Raw genomic sequence first — 17682 nt, forward strand, 5'->3', positions numbered from 1 at the left:
CGATCCCAGGACCCTGGGATCATGACCTGAGTCGAAGGCAGAGGCTTAACCTGCTGAGCCACCCAGGCGCTCCTTTATTATTTTTTTTAAGTTTTTTTTTTTTTAAAGATTTTATTTATTTATTTGACAGAGAGAGATCACAAGCAGGCAGAGAGGCAGGTAGAGAGAGAGGAGGAAGCAGGCTCCCTGCCGAGCAGAGAGCCCGATGCAGGGCTCGATCCCAGGACCCTGAGATCATGACCTGAGCCGAAGGCAGCGGCTTAACCCACTGAGCCACCCAGGCACCCCTTTTTTAAGTTTTTTATTTATTTAGCTAACCTCTACACCCAACATAAGGCTCAAACTCATGACCCCAATAGTCTCATGCTCTTCCAACTGAGCCAGGTGGGTAACCCGTGGGTGTTGCTTTAAAACAAAGAATGTTGGGGCTCAGGTCATAATCTCAGGGTCCTGGGATCAAGCCCCACATCGGGCTCTCTGCTCGCCGGGGAGCCTGCTTCCCCCTCTCTCTCTGCCTGCCTCTCTGCCTACTTGTGATCTCTCTCTCTCTGTCAAGTAAATAAATAAAATATTTAAACAAACAAGAAAAGAATGTTGACAACACCCATTTAAAATGTCCTGTTCCATTTAAGCTAATTTGATTGTGTCTGTTACTTATAACCAAAAGAATCTTGACTGCTGTAAAAAGGAATCTCTCCTCATTTCTCTGGTTTACCCAATCACTCTTGGCCTCCTGCCCCATACTTTACTCCTTCCCAGGGAGGCGGAGTCAGGTACCTGGTTATGGGATAGATTTCTCTGCTGGATGGGAGTGATTGTTCAATGGTCCTGGCTCAAGGGGTCTGTCTGGTCTCTTTCTTCTTTTCCACTAGGACCAGTGGGAGTGAGCTACATGCATGCACATTGCAAACTCAAACTTTCCCTTAGGTAGGGTGCCCAAGGTCTAGACTGAAGGTTAGAAATTTGTTGTCACATTCAAGCCACATGTTCCTAGACCTCTTATAACAGTAATAAAGGTGATATTTTGTCAGGTGACATCTTTGTCAGTTACATAATTGTGGGACCTAGTACAAAATGGAAAGTACCAAGAGCTGTTAAGAAAGTACCAAGAATTGCAAGACAGTGGTGGCAAAGCATTAACCCAAGCACAACTCACATGGGCCCCAAGCCCATCAATCCGACCCCGTACTTTCACTATTTTATTTCTCAGTTTGTTCAGAACTTTGATAAGAATACGAGTATTATTTATTGGGCCCCTTCAAATCCCATCAATACCTAACATAAATTTTCAAAAGCTACCCCCTTTCTTCCCTTGTCCATCCTTCAGTGCGCTCATGTACATGCCTACACAGTTCCCCATTTCATGTCAACATAGCTTCCAATCACCCCTATAGTTTCAGATCTTCATCAACATTACAGAAATGAATATACAGATTATTGGCTTTGGCATATACAGACTTGTGTTCTGATTTTCCCTCCACTGTTCACTAGCAAGGATTTAAGTCAGTTACTGATCCTCCAAGGAGATCCAGTTTCCTCATTTGCAAGGTGAGGGCAAAGGGTATGTTAGGTTCTTGGCACTATTGAAAATGAATAGTTTTTGAAGGAATATCATAGTCATATCTATTCATCTCTTCCCTCTTTCCTTCCTTTTATTAAACTGTTATCAAGTGCTCTATCAGCCAGGCACTGAGATAGATGTTGAAATTACATGATTTATAAAACACAATCCCTCCCTATCAATGAAGAGGATATTATCGCTGTGAGAGGTGTTTGGGTTTTTTTTTAAGACTTTATTTATTTATTTGACAGAGAGAGAGAGAGAGCACATAAGCAGGCAGAGGGGCAGGCAGAGAGAGAGGGAGAAGCAGACTTCCTGCTGAGCAGAGAGCCCGACACAGGGCTCAATCCCAGCACCCTGGGATCATGACCTGAGCTGAAGGCAGATGCCTAACCGACTGAGCCACCCAGGTGCCCCATTAGGATTTGTTTTTTAAAGCTTTATTGAGATGTAATTTATATACCTTAACCTTCAACACCTGTAGTATACAATGCAGTGGTTTTAGTACTTACAGAGTTCCACGATTACTATAATTTAATTTCAGAACATCTTTATGATCCCAAATAGAAACCTTGCATCTGTTAGTAGTCAGTCCCAATCACACCCTCCTCCCTTTACCTTTCCCCTGCCTCAGACCCCAGCCTAAAGCAATCACTAATTTATTTTCTGTCTCTGATTTTCCTGTTCTGAAACAATATGTAGTCTTTTTATCTGGCTTTTCTCACTTAGCATAATGTTTTCAAGTTTCATGTATGTTGCAACATGTGTATTTCATTCCTTTTTATTCCATTGTATGGATAGATGACCCTTTGTTTATCCATTCATCAGGTGATATGTGCATTTGAGTTGTTTCTACATTTTAGATATTATACATAAAGCTGCTATGAAGATTTGTAAATACGTTTTTTGTTTTGTTTTTTTTTAAAGATTTTATTTATTTATTTGACAGAGATCACAAGTAGGCAGAGAGGCAGGCAGAGAGAGAGAGGAGGAAGCAGGCTCCCCACAGAGCAGAGAGCCGGATGTGGGGCTCGATCCCAGGACCCTGGGATCATGACCTGAGCCAAAGGCAGAGGCTTTAACCCACTGAGCCACCCAGGCGCCCTGTATATACGTTTTTATGTTGGCATATGTTTTCATCTCTCCTGGTAGGTACCTAGAGGAATGAAATTGTATAATCTTATGTTAACTCTATATTTAACATTTTGAGGACTCGCCAAATTATTTTACAAAGCTACTGCACCATTCTACATTCTCTATCAGCAATGGATGAGGATTCCAATACCTCCACATCTCACTAACATTTGTTGTGTAACTTTTACTGTTAGCTTTTTTTTTTTAAGACACATTTATTCAGTGTCATGATCAGACTATTACATTTAGCAATCAACAGCATGGGTGCAAAAAAGAAATCTACAGTAAAACCCTTTGTTGGAATACTTTACACTTTCCACAGAACAGAAACTAAAATAACCTGTTATACAATTAGTCACAAATACAGTCCTCGAGTTTTTTGCCCATACACATGAGTATTGTCTAAAACATGTCTTCTTTGTAGCAGCTAGGCCCTGCCACCACTGTGCTTGGCTGAGTTCAGAAATCTGTTGTAACCTGTAGCTTCCCTGTCACTTCTCTGGCTCTCCTCTCCTGCTAAGCTTTGTTTCCTGGCAATAATTAAAACCTTCTGCCACTGCCATAGCTACTGCTGCTGCTGGAACCACCATAGCCACCTTGGTTTCATGGTTTGGCAAAGTATTGGTCCCTACCACCGTAAGGGCCAGAGCTTCTGCCTCCAAAATTGCCTGCTTTCATGGGTCCAAAATTTGAGGATTGATTGTTGTAATTGCCAAAATCATAGCTTCCACCACCTCCAAAGTTGCCTCCATCATTACCAAATCCGTTATAGCCATCCCCACTGCCACCATATCCACCACCACCTCAACTGCCACCAAAGCCACCTCGACCACTGAAGTTTCCTCCACGACCAAAGTTGTCATTCCCACCAAAACCACCTCCACGACCACCACCAAAGTTTCTAGAACCACTTCGACCTCTTTGGCTGGATGAAACACTAGCCATCTCTTGCTTAGAGAGTGCTTTCCTTACTTCACAGTTGTGGCCATTCACAGTATGCTATTTTTGAATGACAGTCTTGTCTACAGAATCATGGTCATCAAATGTTACAAAAGCAAAACCCCTCTTTTGCCACTGCCTCGGTCAGTCATGATCTCAATCACTTCGATGTTCCCATACTGTTCGAAATCATCTCTTAGATGATGTTCTTCAGTATTTTCTTTAATGCCACCAACAAAAATCTTTTTCACAGTTAAGTAGGCACCAGGTCTTTGAGAATCTTCTCTTGAGACAGCCCTCTTTGGTTCCACAACTCTTCATCCACCTTGTGCGGCCTTGCATTCACGGCTGCATCCACCTCCTCCACAGTGGCATATGTGACAAACCCAAAGCCTCTGGAGCGCTTGGTGTTTGGAGCGCTCATTACCACACAGTCCGTAAGTGTTCCCCATGGCCCAAAATGGCTCCTCAGACTCTCATCGGTTGTTTCAAAGCTCAGACCTCCGATGAAGAGCTTCTGCAGCTGTTCAGGCTCTTTGGGAGATTCTGACTTAGACAGGATGGCAGTGGGAGGGGAGACTTTAACGATGCTTACTCGCCGGCATCCACGGGCAGAAAGCTACTATTAGCTTTTGAGTGACATTTCCTAAATGACTAATGAAATTGAGTGTATTTCCATTTGCTTATTAGTCATTTGCTTTCCTTTTTCTTTTTTCCTTTTCGTTTGATCAATTTATTTTCTTGTTCTTTTTTAATTGGGTTTTTTGGATAAATGTCTATTCAGGCCCTTTGCCCACTTGAAAATAGGGTGCTTTTTTTGTTTGTCTTATTATTAAGTTATGAAAGTTCTTTACATATGTGATACAAGTCTCTTATCAGATATATGATTTGCAAGTAAATATTTTCTTCCATTCTGTGGGTTGTTTTCTTCCTTTACTTTTTTTTTTTTTTTTTAAGTAGGCTCTCCACCCAGCATGGAGCCCAACATGGGGCTTGAACTCACAACACTGGGATCAAGACCTGAGCTGAGATTAAGTCAGACGCTGAACCAACTGAACCACCCAGGTACCCTGTTTTTTCACTTTCTTAATGGTGTCCTTCAAAGAACAAAAGTTCTTAAATTTGATGAAATCCAATGTGTATATTTTTACTTTGGTTGCTTATGCTTTTGGTGTCCTATCTAAAACCATTGCCTAATCCATGGCCATGAAGATTTAAACCTATATTTTCTTCTAAGGATTTTATAGTTTTAGTATTTACCTTTAGGTCCCTCATACATTTTCACTTATTTTCACATATGGTTAGGGGGTCTAATTTCAGTATTTTGCGTATGGATATCTAGTTGTACCAGCACCATTTGTTGAATGGTTGAAAAGATCATTCTTTCTGCCCTTGAGTTGTCCAGACACTCTTATTGAAAATCAAGTGATCATCTATATTAGGGTTTATTTCTGGATTCTGAATTTTATTGCATTGTTTATGCCCATTCTTATGCTAGCACACTGGCTCAATTATTTCAGCTGTATAGTAAAGTTTTGACATCAGTGTAAGTCATTTAATTTTGTTCTTCTTTATCAAGGTTGTTTTGACTAGTCTGGGTGCCTTGCCATTTCCTAGGGTTTTTAGGATCAGCTTGTTAATGTCTTCAAAAAACACAGCTGGGATTTGGATAGAGATGGCATTGAATCAGCAGTGTCATCTTCACAATATTAAGTCTTTCAATCCCTAAACATGGGTATCTTTCCATTTTTTAGATTACATTTTTCAGTAATAGTTTTCAGTGTATAAATCTTGCACTTTTCTATTAATTTTTTTAAAAAGATTTCTTTCTTTATTTATATGAGAGAATGGGAGGAGGGGCAGAGGGAGAGAGAGAATCCTAAAGCAGATTCCTCTCTGGGTGCTGAACCCAACTCGGGACTCCAGGACACTGAGATCATGATCTGACCCAAAATCAAGAGTAACTCACTTAACCAACTGAGTCATCCAAGTGCCCCTTTTATTCATTGTTTTTTCTCTGTATTTTAGTTTTTTATGGGCTGTGGTTTAATAGAATGGTTTTCTTAATTTCATTTTGAGAATGTTTATTGCTAGAATGTAGAAATACTGCTGATTTTTGTTTATTAACCTTATATCCTGCAAACATTGTATTTATCTTCTCTATTAATACTGAGTGTTTGTTAGTGTATTCTTGGTATTTTCTATGTATAAGATTGTGTCATCTGCAAATAGAGATTCTTTTACTTCTTCCTTTCTAATCTGGATACCTTTTCTTTCATTTTGTTGCAGAAGGAGAGGGAAAGAGAATCCCAAGCAGACTACCCATGGTGGAGCCCACTGCAGGGCTTGATTTCACAGCCCTGAGATGTTGACCCCAGCCAAAATCAAGAGTCAGATGTTCAACCAACTGAGCCATCCAGGCGCCCCTGTCCTTTATTCTATTAAAATAATGTATTATGTTAATTTTTTCAATGTTAAACATTAAAGCAAAGTTGTAGTCCCACTCTGTCATTAGGTTTTTAATTATTATAATTATAAATGGATTCTTTTTTAAAAACTGAAAAGTAGGGGGTGCCTTGGTGGTTCAGTTGGTTAAGTGTCTGCCTTCAGCTCACGGCATGATCTCAGGGTCGTGGGATTAAGCCCCACGTCAGGTTCCTTGCTCAGTGGGGAATTACTTCTCTCTCCCTCTGCTCCACCCCACCTCCTTTGGGCTTGCTCTCTCTATCTCTCTCAAATAAATAAATAAAAATTTTTTAAAAACTGGAAAGTATGAATACATTGAATTATCCACAACTGAACACGTAATTCTTGGGTCTGATTCTGTGAGAATCAAATGCATGAAAAGAAAAGATACATAAATAACCTGACAAACTAACTAACTATGTTTCACTAGTTTCTGTTAGTGGAGAAAACAAACACAAGTGGGTACATAAATACTTTGAATATAAAATGACTCATATTGAATTCTATACTTCATTATGGTGTAATCCTTACACCCACTGTGGGGCTCAAACTCACAACCCCAAGTTCAAGAGTCACACTGCACTAACTAAACCCATGAGGCACCCCCGCCATTGTCTTAAACAACAGCTCAAGGGATTCTGTTATATAAAATTTAGATGATGCAAACTGGTCTACTGACAGAAAGGGATGGAGAAAGGTAGTGAAGAAGGGAGGGACTGCAAAATGGGAATCTTTTGAGGCTGGTGAATATTTTCATTATTTGGATTGTGGAGATGATTCCACAGCTATTTTTGCATACCAAACTTCATCATATCTTACACTTAAATAGATATAATTTATATGATGCCAATTATACATCAATAATGTTATAAAAAAAGATTCTCCTGACAGGCAGTAATAGGCTGCTTTAAGTTCCCATTTAATTCCACTGGCATAAACAATTAAAGAAAATTTCTTGACTCAGTATAACTGAAATTCCTAGAGTAGGCTTCAGGCATAGTTTGATCAGAGTACCACTTCCATATATCCGTAAGGCATTCTGCTCACTTCCTGAGGCTGTCTTCATCCTTGCACGGGTTTTCTTTCTGGTAGCCAAATGGCTGCAGCCGGCTATAGACTTCACATTCATATAGCACAGCTTTTAGGAGAATAGGTAGGTTTCCTTCCCCCAAACACTGAACCCAAATTTCCCATCTTGCCATGATTGAATCACCGAAGCTGTGTCTGTCCCTAAGTCCATCACTGTGGCAAGGGCCCGGGCAGCAGTTAACCCAGCTCTAAGTATACGACTACTAACCAGGGAAGGAAGAGTGGAATGGATGGCGGAGAGGCAACCCACTGAAATGTGAGATACGGGTTGGCAAATCAGTATGGAATGGTCAACATGAGGAGAGTCAGGATTGGATTGAAACAGGAGTCATTTATGTTTTAAAAGGTATTCTTGAGGGGCACTGGGTGGCTCAGTGGGTTAAAGCCTCTGCCTTTGGCTCAGGTCATGATACCCGGGTTCTGGGATCGAGCCCCGCATCGCATCATCAGGCTCTCTGCTCAGCAGGGGGCCTGCTTCCCTTCCCCTCTCTCTCTGCCTGCCTCTCTGCCTACCTGTGATCTCTGTCTGTCAAATAAATAAACAAAATAAAATAAAATAAAAATAAAAGGTATTCTTGATATAAAACAGAAGAGTATTATATTTTGAGATGCTAGAGTGTCAGGGCCTTCAAGTGGGTACAAAAAAGTTCCTTTTCTCTGTCATCTATTTAAGCACCCCTGTTGCATCCTAACTGCCTGTTCTAATTTCTGTACTTTTCAGCACATCTACTGAGAGAACTTTTATGTGACTTTGACGGTACTCTAGGAGCATAAGCAACAGAACAACAGCACTCTTCTAGATACAGGTCAAATGGCTCTCCTAGACATCAGGCACCAGAAATTATTGGTTTGGAGGTGGTACAAGATAGGACAATATGGGGGCACCTGGGTGGCTCAGGGATTAAGCCCCGCATCGGGCTCCGGGCTCAGCGGGAAGCCTGCTTCTCCCTTTCCCAGTCCCCCTGCTTGTGTTCCCTCTCTTGCTGTGTCTTTCTCTGTCAAATAAATAAAATCTTTTATTTTATTTTATTTTTAATTTTTTAAATTTTTTTAAAGATTTTATTTATTTATTTGACAGAGAGAGAGATCACAAGTAGGCAGAGAGGCAGTCAGAGAGAGAGGAGGAAGCAGGCTCCCTGCTGAGCAGAGAGCCCTATGCGGGCCTCGATCCCAGGACCCTGGGACCATGACCTGAGCTGAAGGCAGAGGCTTTAACCCACTGAGCCACCCAGGTGCCCAAATAAATAAAATCTAAAAAAAAAAAAAAAAAAGGATAAGACAATATGTGAGAAAAAAGTTAGGAAATATTGAGGGTACATGGAAGAACCTCAGGCCATTTTATTTGTTTATATATATTTTTATTTGTTTGAGAGAGAGAGAAAACGAGCAGAGGAAAATACAGAGGGAGAAACAGACTCCCCGCTGAATGGAGACTCCCCCCTCCTCCACCCCAACGCAGGGCTCTATCCCAGGACCCTGGGATCTGAAGGCAGACGCTCAACAACTGAGCCACCCATATACAACTCAATTTATGTCATTTAAAACTGACAATACAGGGGCACCTGCGTGGCTCAGTGGGTTAAACCTCTGCCTTCGGCTCAGGTCATGATCTCAGGGTCCTGGGATCAAGCCCCACATCAGGCTCTCAGCAGGGAGCCTGCTTCTCCCTCTTTCTCTCCCTGCCTCTATGCCTACTTGTGCTCTCTCTCTCTGTCAAATAAATAAATGAAATTAAAAAAAAAAAAACTGACAATACATAACATGTTCAGAGCTAGTGTGGTTGTCTACGAGTCTTCTGTCATCATTTATGCACCCTGTGAGAGTAAATGCTCAGTTTGTAAAGATGATATTTTTATTTTTCTGATATAACTACATACACAGAGGTTGTTTATTAATTGATTGGGATGATGATTTGATGAAGATGAAAATGTTAAGATACCAACACTTTAATCAGTTTAAATAAACAAATCTGGAGTAATTTTGGAGGTTGGATTTGGGGAGCAGGGAAAGTCTAAAACCAGTATTTCTTAATAATGTCTTTTAAAAGTGTTAAGAATCTCCTAGGCATTCTTACCTCCTGGTTCTTGTTGTTATCATCATATCCAACATGAGCGGTGTATCTGTTGTTTGTGCCTGCCCAGCACCCATTTTTCTGGAAATAGCACCTGTCTCTCCCATGCCAGAAACCACTGGTCTCCCCTTCTCAGAGCTCTTGCCTCAGAATTGAGGGAGTGGGTGGGCACAAGACTCAGGCCTGGCCAGCTATTCAACATCCGCCTGAGGCACGTGACCTGAGCTGGGCCAATGGGAACTTCACCAGGACTCTCGCTGAAAGTCCAGAAAGGAAGCATTCTCTCCGCTGGTATTTTAACGCTGGTGGAATGCAAGCTTGCCAGCCATGCATGAGCCATCTTTACCTGACATGGTGACCCCTGACATGTGAATAAAGCCAACTCAGAGGGACGCCAAGCCAACAATGGAGATGGATTCCTGATGGCATTGTTCGAGCACATGAATCCAGTTAGATCTATCCCCTACACTTTTTGATTATGTGAGACAATAAATCTCCTTCATACTTAACCCAGTTTGAATTCAGTTTCAAAACTGGAAACTCAAAAAGCTTTGACCAATAGCACCACCATTATCATAATGTATCTGCAGCACCACCTTTTCTTCCTGGAGCCAAAAGCAAAAGTCCACTTCCTGAAGCAGAACCTCAGAGAATTGTGACAGTCAACTGAGTACATACCCACAGGAAGTCCAGGGTGACAGTGTGGAGTGTGGTGGTTGAGTAGGAGGCTTGGCGGTGTTTCCAGGGTGAAGGAAACACACCTGCAGAGAGCTGCCATTGAGACACAGGCTCTAGCTGCCTATTCCTGGAGCACTCATCTGTCTTCTCTCCCAGCTCCGACTGCAAATACTTTAATAGACACGGATTTTTTTTTTTTTTTAGACTTCATTTATTTGTTTGAGAGAGAGAAAAAGAAAGAGAGAAAGAGCACAAGCAGGGGGAGCTGTGGACAGAAGGACAGGGAGAAGCAGACCCCCTGCTGAGCAGGGAGCCTGATGAGGATCTCTATCCCAGGACCCTGAGATCATGACCAGAGCCAAAGGCGGACCCTTAACCAACTGAGTCATCCAGGAGTCCTTCCTTAGAAACAGATTAAACTCACTCTACTGGGGGCTTTGCAGATACCCTGAAAAGGAAACACCAGGATAAACCAGGAACCACCATTCCTATTAAAGTTTCATATTTGCACGAAATCATTCCTTTAAACAGCCCAGGCATCAAAATAATAATGCAATTTTAAGCTCTTGTCCCAGGGCCTACTCAGTTTTGTGGGTACAAATATTGCCACTGAAAATGGTCCAAAAATATTATCCAAGATTTTCTGGCAAAAGTAAGGCCAGAAACTCTGGGAGAGAATGAGACTCTTTCACTCACTGTATTAGGTTAAGGAGTAGTAAAAAGGGACATAACAACCCCATTTCTTGTAAGTCAAGACTATACGCTCCACAAGGGCAGAGATTGTGTTTATTTCCAAGTTTATGCTCTTTTTGTTTTTAAAAAAGGAAATAAACCAGCATGTATATATTTATGAATACAAAAAGGAAACCATCTTGCTAGGGAATGGTTTTCTGATAATGCCTCTATAAGAGGCTGAAGCTGTGAACATTCAGCATGTCAGTATTGAAAAGCAAGCAGTGTATTACCACATGAAGTCACCATTTCACAGAGGTCCAATGTAGGTCCATGTGTCCCCTCACTAAGCAGGCATGGCTCCACATTCTCACCTCCTGTCATGGGTCTCCCTAGGAACTCTGCTGCACACTCTTTATTTTTTTATAACCTAACACTCTTAAAAAAAATCTTTACGAAAGAAAGGGGGGGACATATGACTAGCTCATGGGGGCCAGCAACTCTTAATCTTGGGGTTGTGAGTTTGAGCCCCGCATTGGGTATAGAGATTGCTTTAAAAAAATATCTTAAGGGGTGCCTGGGTGGCTCAGTGGGTTAAACCTCTGCCTTCGGCTGAGGTCATGGTCTCAGGATCCTGGGATGGAGCCCCACGTCGGGCGCTCTGCTCAGCAGTGAGCCTACTTCTTCTTCTCTCTCTCTCTGTCTGCCTCTCTGCCTACTTGTGATCTCTGTCAAATAAACAAGTAAAATCTTAAAAAATATATCTTTAAAAGAAAGAAACAAAAGTTACCACTCTTGGAGGAAAATGAGATCTAAAAGGAACAATAATTTTTTCAAAATAACCTGGGAAACATCAGGATGAGATGCTTCCATCAAGGAGGGTGTTCTGGAAGTCCCCCCCCCCTTTTTTAAAGATTTTATTTATTTATTTGACAGACAGAGATCACAAGCAGGCAGAGAGGCAGGCAGAGAGAGTGCAGGAAGCAGGCTCCCTGCTGAGCAGAGAGCCCGATGCGGGACTCGATCCCAGGACCCTGGGATCATGACCTGAGCTGAAGGCAGAGTCTTTAACCCACTGAGCCACCCAGGCACCCCTGGAAGTCCCTTTTTAAGTCATAGCACCGAATTATAAATCCTCAGGTGACAAGGTCAATCCTGGATGACCCACTAGTAGGTTGTCTTTTTCCCATTAGAAAGTAGTTTTTGCCTCTGGTATCCCATCAATCAAACTGAATTGGGATTCAGTTTTTTCAGGGGTTCTTGAGCCATCAGCCGCCTCTCCATTCTGCATTCTAAATAGTCTTTTGATTCATTTCTGCACAAAGCATTTTTTAATTTATTGTTGGGGAGAATGAATTTCTCTTTAAGGCTTTTTTGCTCACGAAAGTGATCCAATAGGAAGCTACCCTCGACCGGTGCTGTGGCTGGAAGCCCTTGTACCCCAAATTCATGACCATTACCCTCATTGTATTTTTTAAAAATTAAATTCTATCCCTAACATGGGGCTCAAACTAACTACTCTGAGATCAAGAGTCACGTGCTCTACCAACTAAGCCAGCCAGGTGCCCTATCATTGTATTTGTAGTACCTGGTGTAATAACATGATGTCCAGAAAAAAGTATTTGTCGAACAATTGGCCAAATACAAAAATGAATGAACAAGCATGAAAAGTTTGGAAAGGAGGGTGCCTGGGTGGTTTAGTTAGTAGGGTGTCTGCCTTCAACTCAGGTCATGATCCCAGGGTCCGGGGATTGAGCCCCATGTCAGGCTCAGTGGGGAGTCTGCTTCTCCCTCTACCCTTCCATCCTGTTTGTGCTTTCTCTCTCTCTCAAATAAATAAATAAAATCTTTAAAAAAATGTCTGGAAAGGAAAGACCAAGTGATGATCTCAGGGCCAGGATCAGATAATTACTTCTGTTATCCAACCCTAGTTTTTGTACTGAAACAGAGTACCTTTATTTTTTTTTTTTAAGATTTTATCTATTTATTTATTTGTCAGAGAGAGAGAGAGAGAGCGCACACAAGCAGGCAGAGTGGCAGGCAGAGGCAGAGAGAGAAGCAGGCTCCCCGCTGAGCAAGGAGCCCAATCCGGGCCTCGATCCCAGGACCCTGGGATCATGACCTGAGCCGAAGGCAGCAGCGTAACTGGACTGAGCTACCCAGGTGTCCCATGAAACAGAGTACCTTTAAAGGGCCCTTTCCCCCTTATGAATCTTCTGCAGTCTTAACTGATGTTCATCATTTCTGCCCACCTAGTGTCCACTCCCCTTTTCTATGAGGTTCCCAATTTACTTTTTAGTTTTGGGAAATCACCTCTCTTCATTTTGCACCCTTTTTTTGGGAGGGTGACTTTTGGAAAACAACTCTTACCCTGAAAGTAAAGGAACTTTATCCTTCTTTTTGCCCCCCTTCAACCCCTCCCCATATGGATCCATGTGACCTGAACTCAGCCTATCAGATGCTCTCTCCTGAGACTTTAACTCTTGGGCAAGTGACCCAAGATGGTAAAAGTGGTTGGAGGTCATTTCTTTGGGTGGTTGTATACTTATCAGACAGTTTCTGCCATAAGCCCTCCTGAGTCCCCTGCCGCCCAGCCCTCTGAAGATCCTCTTACTTGGGACTTTTTCTAAGCCCAGGCCTCCAGCCTTCAACAATGTCACTGAGCTCCTAATAACCTTCCAATGAGTCACCTTTTGTGTCGGTCAGTAAGTGTTAACTTGTATATGGGCAACCAAGACCCCTGATGGTGCAAGCTACCTGCTCCTCTGGCTGAATAGCCTGCTTTCTCTCACTTCATTTCTCTTACTGGGCAGTCTTGCTTGGCCCTTTAAAAATGCTATACTGGGGGTGCCTGGCTGGCTTAATCCGTAAAGCAGGCAACGCTTGATCTCAGGGTTGTGAGTTCAAGCCCCACATTGGCCATAGAGTTTACTTAAAAAAGGTTTTTTTAAAATGCTATATTGGCAGCCTCCTCCTTCAACACTCCTTCCAAGTGATTGTTATTTGTTCTTTTCATTCCCAGGTTCTAGTTCTTTGTAGCGGACGATGATAGGGCTGTCCTTTCTTCTCTGCAGCAATTCCTCTTTCTCTGTAACTGATTCCTCACCTCCAGCAGCTTGACCTTGTGCTTTGATCACCATGGACCGGGCGAACATTAGACGTCTCACCCTAAGCTGGGCCAATCAGATCTCTCTTTCATAGGAATTTATAGATTTGACCTAGGGAATGCGAAAGTAGTAGATGGCTGAGACCTAAGCCTCACAAGTGGGTTGGTTTTATGAGGAAGGCCTATAATTTTCTCTTGCCAAGCTTTGGGATTTTTGAGTCCCCACACTTCCCTATCTTGGGGAGCATTGCAATTATTTTACCTTTCTTGATGAAGTTTTCTAATGTTGACCTATGTTAGCTGCAATCACAAGAATCTTAACACAGTCGCCATAGGATAGAAGGCTCCTTGGAGGCAGGGCCAGATTTTCATTCATTTGTCCATGTATTACTCATCAGACATTTATTGAGTATTTACTATGTGCCAGGCACTGTGCTAGGTGCTAGGAACCCAGACATGAATTAGACAATCCTCTGACTTCAAGGAGCTTGCTCTCTGTCTAGTCAGGGGTATAAATGTATTCATTCCTTCCTTTATTTGGCAAATAATTCATCTAGTCAACAAATGATTACCAGCACTTATTAACTATTATGTGCCAGGCCCTGGGACTAAATACTTTTCTTTTTTCATTCTCACAACAACTCTTTAAGGTATGTTTCATTTTCATTTTACAGACGAGGGAACTGAGTCACAGGGAAGTCGTGTAGCTTTGCCAAAGTCACAAGGCTTTTAAGTGCTAGAGCTGGGTCTCCAATTCTGTGTGACCATGGAGCTCTTGCTTTGAACCATCCTGTAATCTCACTCTCAAAAAAAAAAAAAAGTCCCAAAATAATGTGAGACATCCTTGCTTACACAGGTGTGTATAAAAGTTCACAGTGAAGAAAGAGACTAATTTTGTGAGGAGGTTGGAGTTCAAGAAAGGTTTTACAGTTGGAATGGTTTGAGCAATTTTGAAGGAAGACTTGTAACCCTGGTGCCTAGCCCAGAACTTTGCATATGAACTCAGTAAAATGGTGGTGAGGTGGCTTATGCGTCTGGAAGGAGCTGTTTCCTGTTTGCAGGGAGCTTGGGGTGTTGCCTACTGCCTTCTGCGGCATCCTTTTTGTGATTTAGCAATGCTGTGCAAGGTTATCAGATCATGTGTGGATTATATCGTTGATGGTCACAAAAGCCCTGTGAGGTAAGTAGTACAGGTATTAATTTTGTAAGATGGGTGAGGAGACCAAGGCTGATGTTGCGTGACTCATCCAAGACCACACATAGTGAGTAAGTGGCAGAACAAGACAAGGACCTGTGTGTCCCGCCCTCCGGAGAGAGGGACTGGCTCTCTAATTCCTCTAATGTAGCTGCTGGTCCTCACTCTTAGGCTCCAGTTGAAGGCTTTGCTTTTTTCAGCCTCTGTACCTGAGCTGCGGAAGGTTGCCTCTCCTGGGAACACCCTCCCCTTACTTCTCATTCCCAGTTCTCCAAATACTGCTCATCCTTGAAGATTAAGCTCATCCTACAACATCTTCCCAGTCTTTTCCAAATTCATTCAGCTTACTATCTGAGCTTCCGTTAAATCCCTTAGCCCTGCTTCCAACAGATTCCTACCCTGAAAAACTGTCTGCATGGAAAGTCTAGACCTGTCACTGCAGTCCAGCCATCCTCATGAGAACTCCAGCCTTCTGTAGACCTTTTGTTGCTGTTTGTGTTAACACTTGGCCGTCTTTTCTCTCACTAGAATGCAAGAGCCATGAGGAGCAAGCCACACATTTTTCTTTAAGCCTCACGCTTCTATCACAAATTTATGTTCTTTGGGATCATAATGTTTATTGACTCAAAGAAGGTGTCTGCTCTGTCCACTTGCTGTGAGATTGTTTAGCTCCTAAACCACGAAAAGCTGATAGCTTGTCAATCCCTTTCCTAAAGATGGGGTAGGGGGAAGAAGGCAGGGGATCTTATATGCCCATTCAGCAATTAAAAATAACCAACACTTGGGGTGCCTGGGTGGCCCAGTTGGTTGAGCATCTGATTTTTGATTTGGGCTTAGGTCATGATCTCAGGGTCCTGGGATTGAGCCCCAAGTAGAGCTCCATGCTCAGTGGGGAGCCTGCTTGAGGATTCTCTCTCTCTCTGCCTCTCCCTCCTCACACTTTTTCTTTTTCTAAAAGAAATAAATCTTAAAAAAAAATAACCAACACTTAATGAATTTTTACTAACGACCATTGTTGTTGTTTTTAGATTTTATTAATTTTTTTTGACAGAGAGAGATACAGGGAGAAAGGGAACACAAGCAGGGGGAAGGGAGAGGGAGAACAAGCCCCCGTGGAGGAGGGAGCCCCCATGTTTCTGGGGGCTTGGGATGTTCCTGGGACTCTGGGATGATGACCTGAGCTGAAGGCAGAAGCTTAACAACTGAGCCACCCAGGCGCCCCCAGTGGCCAGGTCTCATACAAAATACTCTGTTTGTATTAAGGCAAATCCTCAGGACGACTATTATTATTTCCACTGAACAGATGGAAGACATAGAGCTCACTCAGCTAATAAGTGGCACAGCCAGGATTCAAACCCAGAGCACCTCCAGAATCAATACTCTTAACTACGATACTAAATTTTTGTAGGTAACCGAAAGTCTCTTGTTATGATGTAGACCCAGTTCCTTTCTAACCCCTATGGGAAGATAGAACTCGAGGGGTGCAGAACAATATGGGCCAGGCATCATGATAGGTGAGCCTATGAAACAGAAAGTATTAACTCTATTTTAGAGAATTTGGCTCCCAACGTGGCTAAATACCGGAGGTACGGCTTTCAGTTATTGGCAGAGTTGGAATGAGACCAGGTTTCCTGACTCTCAAGGAAGTACTCTTTAAAGGAAATTGTACAGAAAACACTGATTAGGGACAGATGTGAAGGGCAAAGAGGCATCCGAATTATTAAGAAATGTGCTGATGTACGCAGCGTACTGAAGAATGTTGAGCGAATGCTAAAAATGCTATTCTATAGATACCCACATAGGAATTCCTTGATTAAATAAAGGAGCCCTGTCACCGCCTAGAATTCCCATCCCAGAACTTCCCCAGAGGCAAGGGGAGAGAGGGCGCCGCCACCTGTGCAGGGGAACCCGGCAACTCGTTCTGGACACCAGGGCTCAGCCCCCTTCCTCTTCTCACTTTCTAATTGGCCGACTTCTTCCTGGGCCTCGCCTCCCCTGCGTGGACCGAGGAGCCGCCGACCCCTCCCCAGACCTCCTCCTCCACACCAGCGAGCCGCCTTTGCTGTCGCCCGTGACTGGCCCGACCGCAGCATGGGGTCCGCCTCCCCTCCTCCAGATTGGCCAGCAGTCCCCAGGCTCCGGTCCCTCCCGTCAGGCCCCGCCCCATTTCCCCTCGGCCGCCGGGCCTCGGGCGAGCCCCCGCCTCCGCGGGAGCGGGCCCCGCCCCCTGTGACGGCCGGGCCGGTAATTGGCGGCGGCGTGCAGCCATTTCCGGTTTCGGGGAGGTGGGTGGGGTGCGGAGCGGGACTGGAGCTGCCGCCGCCTGGGCCACCGCCTACAGAGCCCGCCTTGCGCCTGGTGCTGCCGGGACGATGCGGCCGGAACCCGGAGGCTGCTGCTGCCGCCGCCCGCTGCGGGCGAACGGCTGCGTGGCGAACGGGGAAGTGCGGAATGGGTACGTCAGGAGCAGCGCCGCTGCCGCCGCAGCCGCCGCCGGCCAGGTATGGTGGGGCCGGGCTGAGCCGGAGGTGGCGGGCTAGGACCCCGCGAGCTGCGTCCGTGCCGAGCCTGCAGAGGGGGCGGTGGGGCGGGGCGAGGTCGCGGTGACCGTCCGCGGGGTCGGGCGCCGGGCTCGGCTCAGGTGTGCTGGCGGCGGTGTCCCGGCGCTGACCGGGCCTGCCCCAAGCGGGAGGCTCAAGGGCGGCGTGGGGGCTCCCTCGTGTCTCCGCGTCGGAGGTCGTCCCCCGGAGGTTTGGGCTCTGCTCCAAGTC

At 44.1% G+C, this 17682-nt stretch overlaps 1 protein-coding gene across 1 annotated transcript in view; it reads left to right on the forward strand.

Moving 5' to 3' along the window:
* The first annotated feature begins 17194 nt into the window (after positions 1–17194).
* SPTLC2 (serine palmitoyltransferase long chain base subunit 2) overlaps positions 17195–17682 on the forward strand; it is a 116684-nt gene continuing 116196 nt past the window's right edge. The window contains exon 1 of the mRNA XM_047735644.1: positions 17195–17412. Coding sequence (XP_047591600.1) covers positions 17284–17412 — 129 coding nt within the window. The 5' untranslated portion in view covers positions 17195–17283. The remainder of the gene's footprint in view (positions 17413–17682) is intronic.

This window comes from Lutra lutra, chromosome 7 (genome assembly GCF_902655055.1).
Source record: "Lutra lutra chromosome 7, mLutLut1.2, whole genome shotgun sequence".
NCBI lineage: Eukaryota > Metazoa > Chordata > Mammalia > Carnivora > Mustelidae > Lutra > Lutra lutra.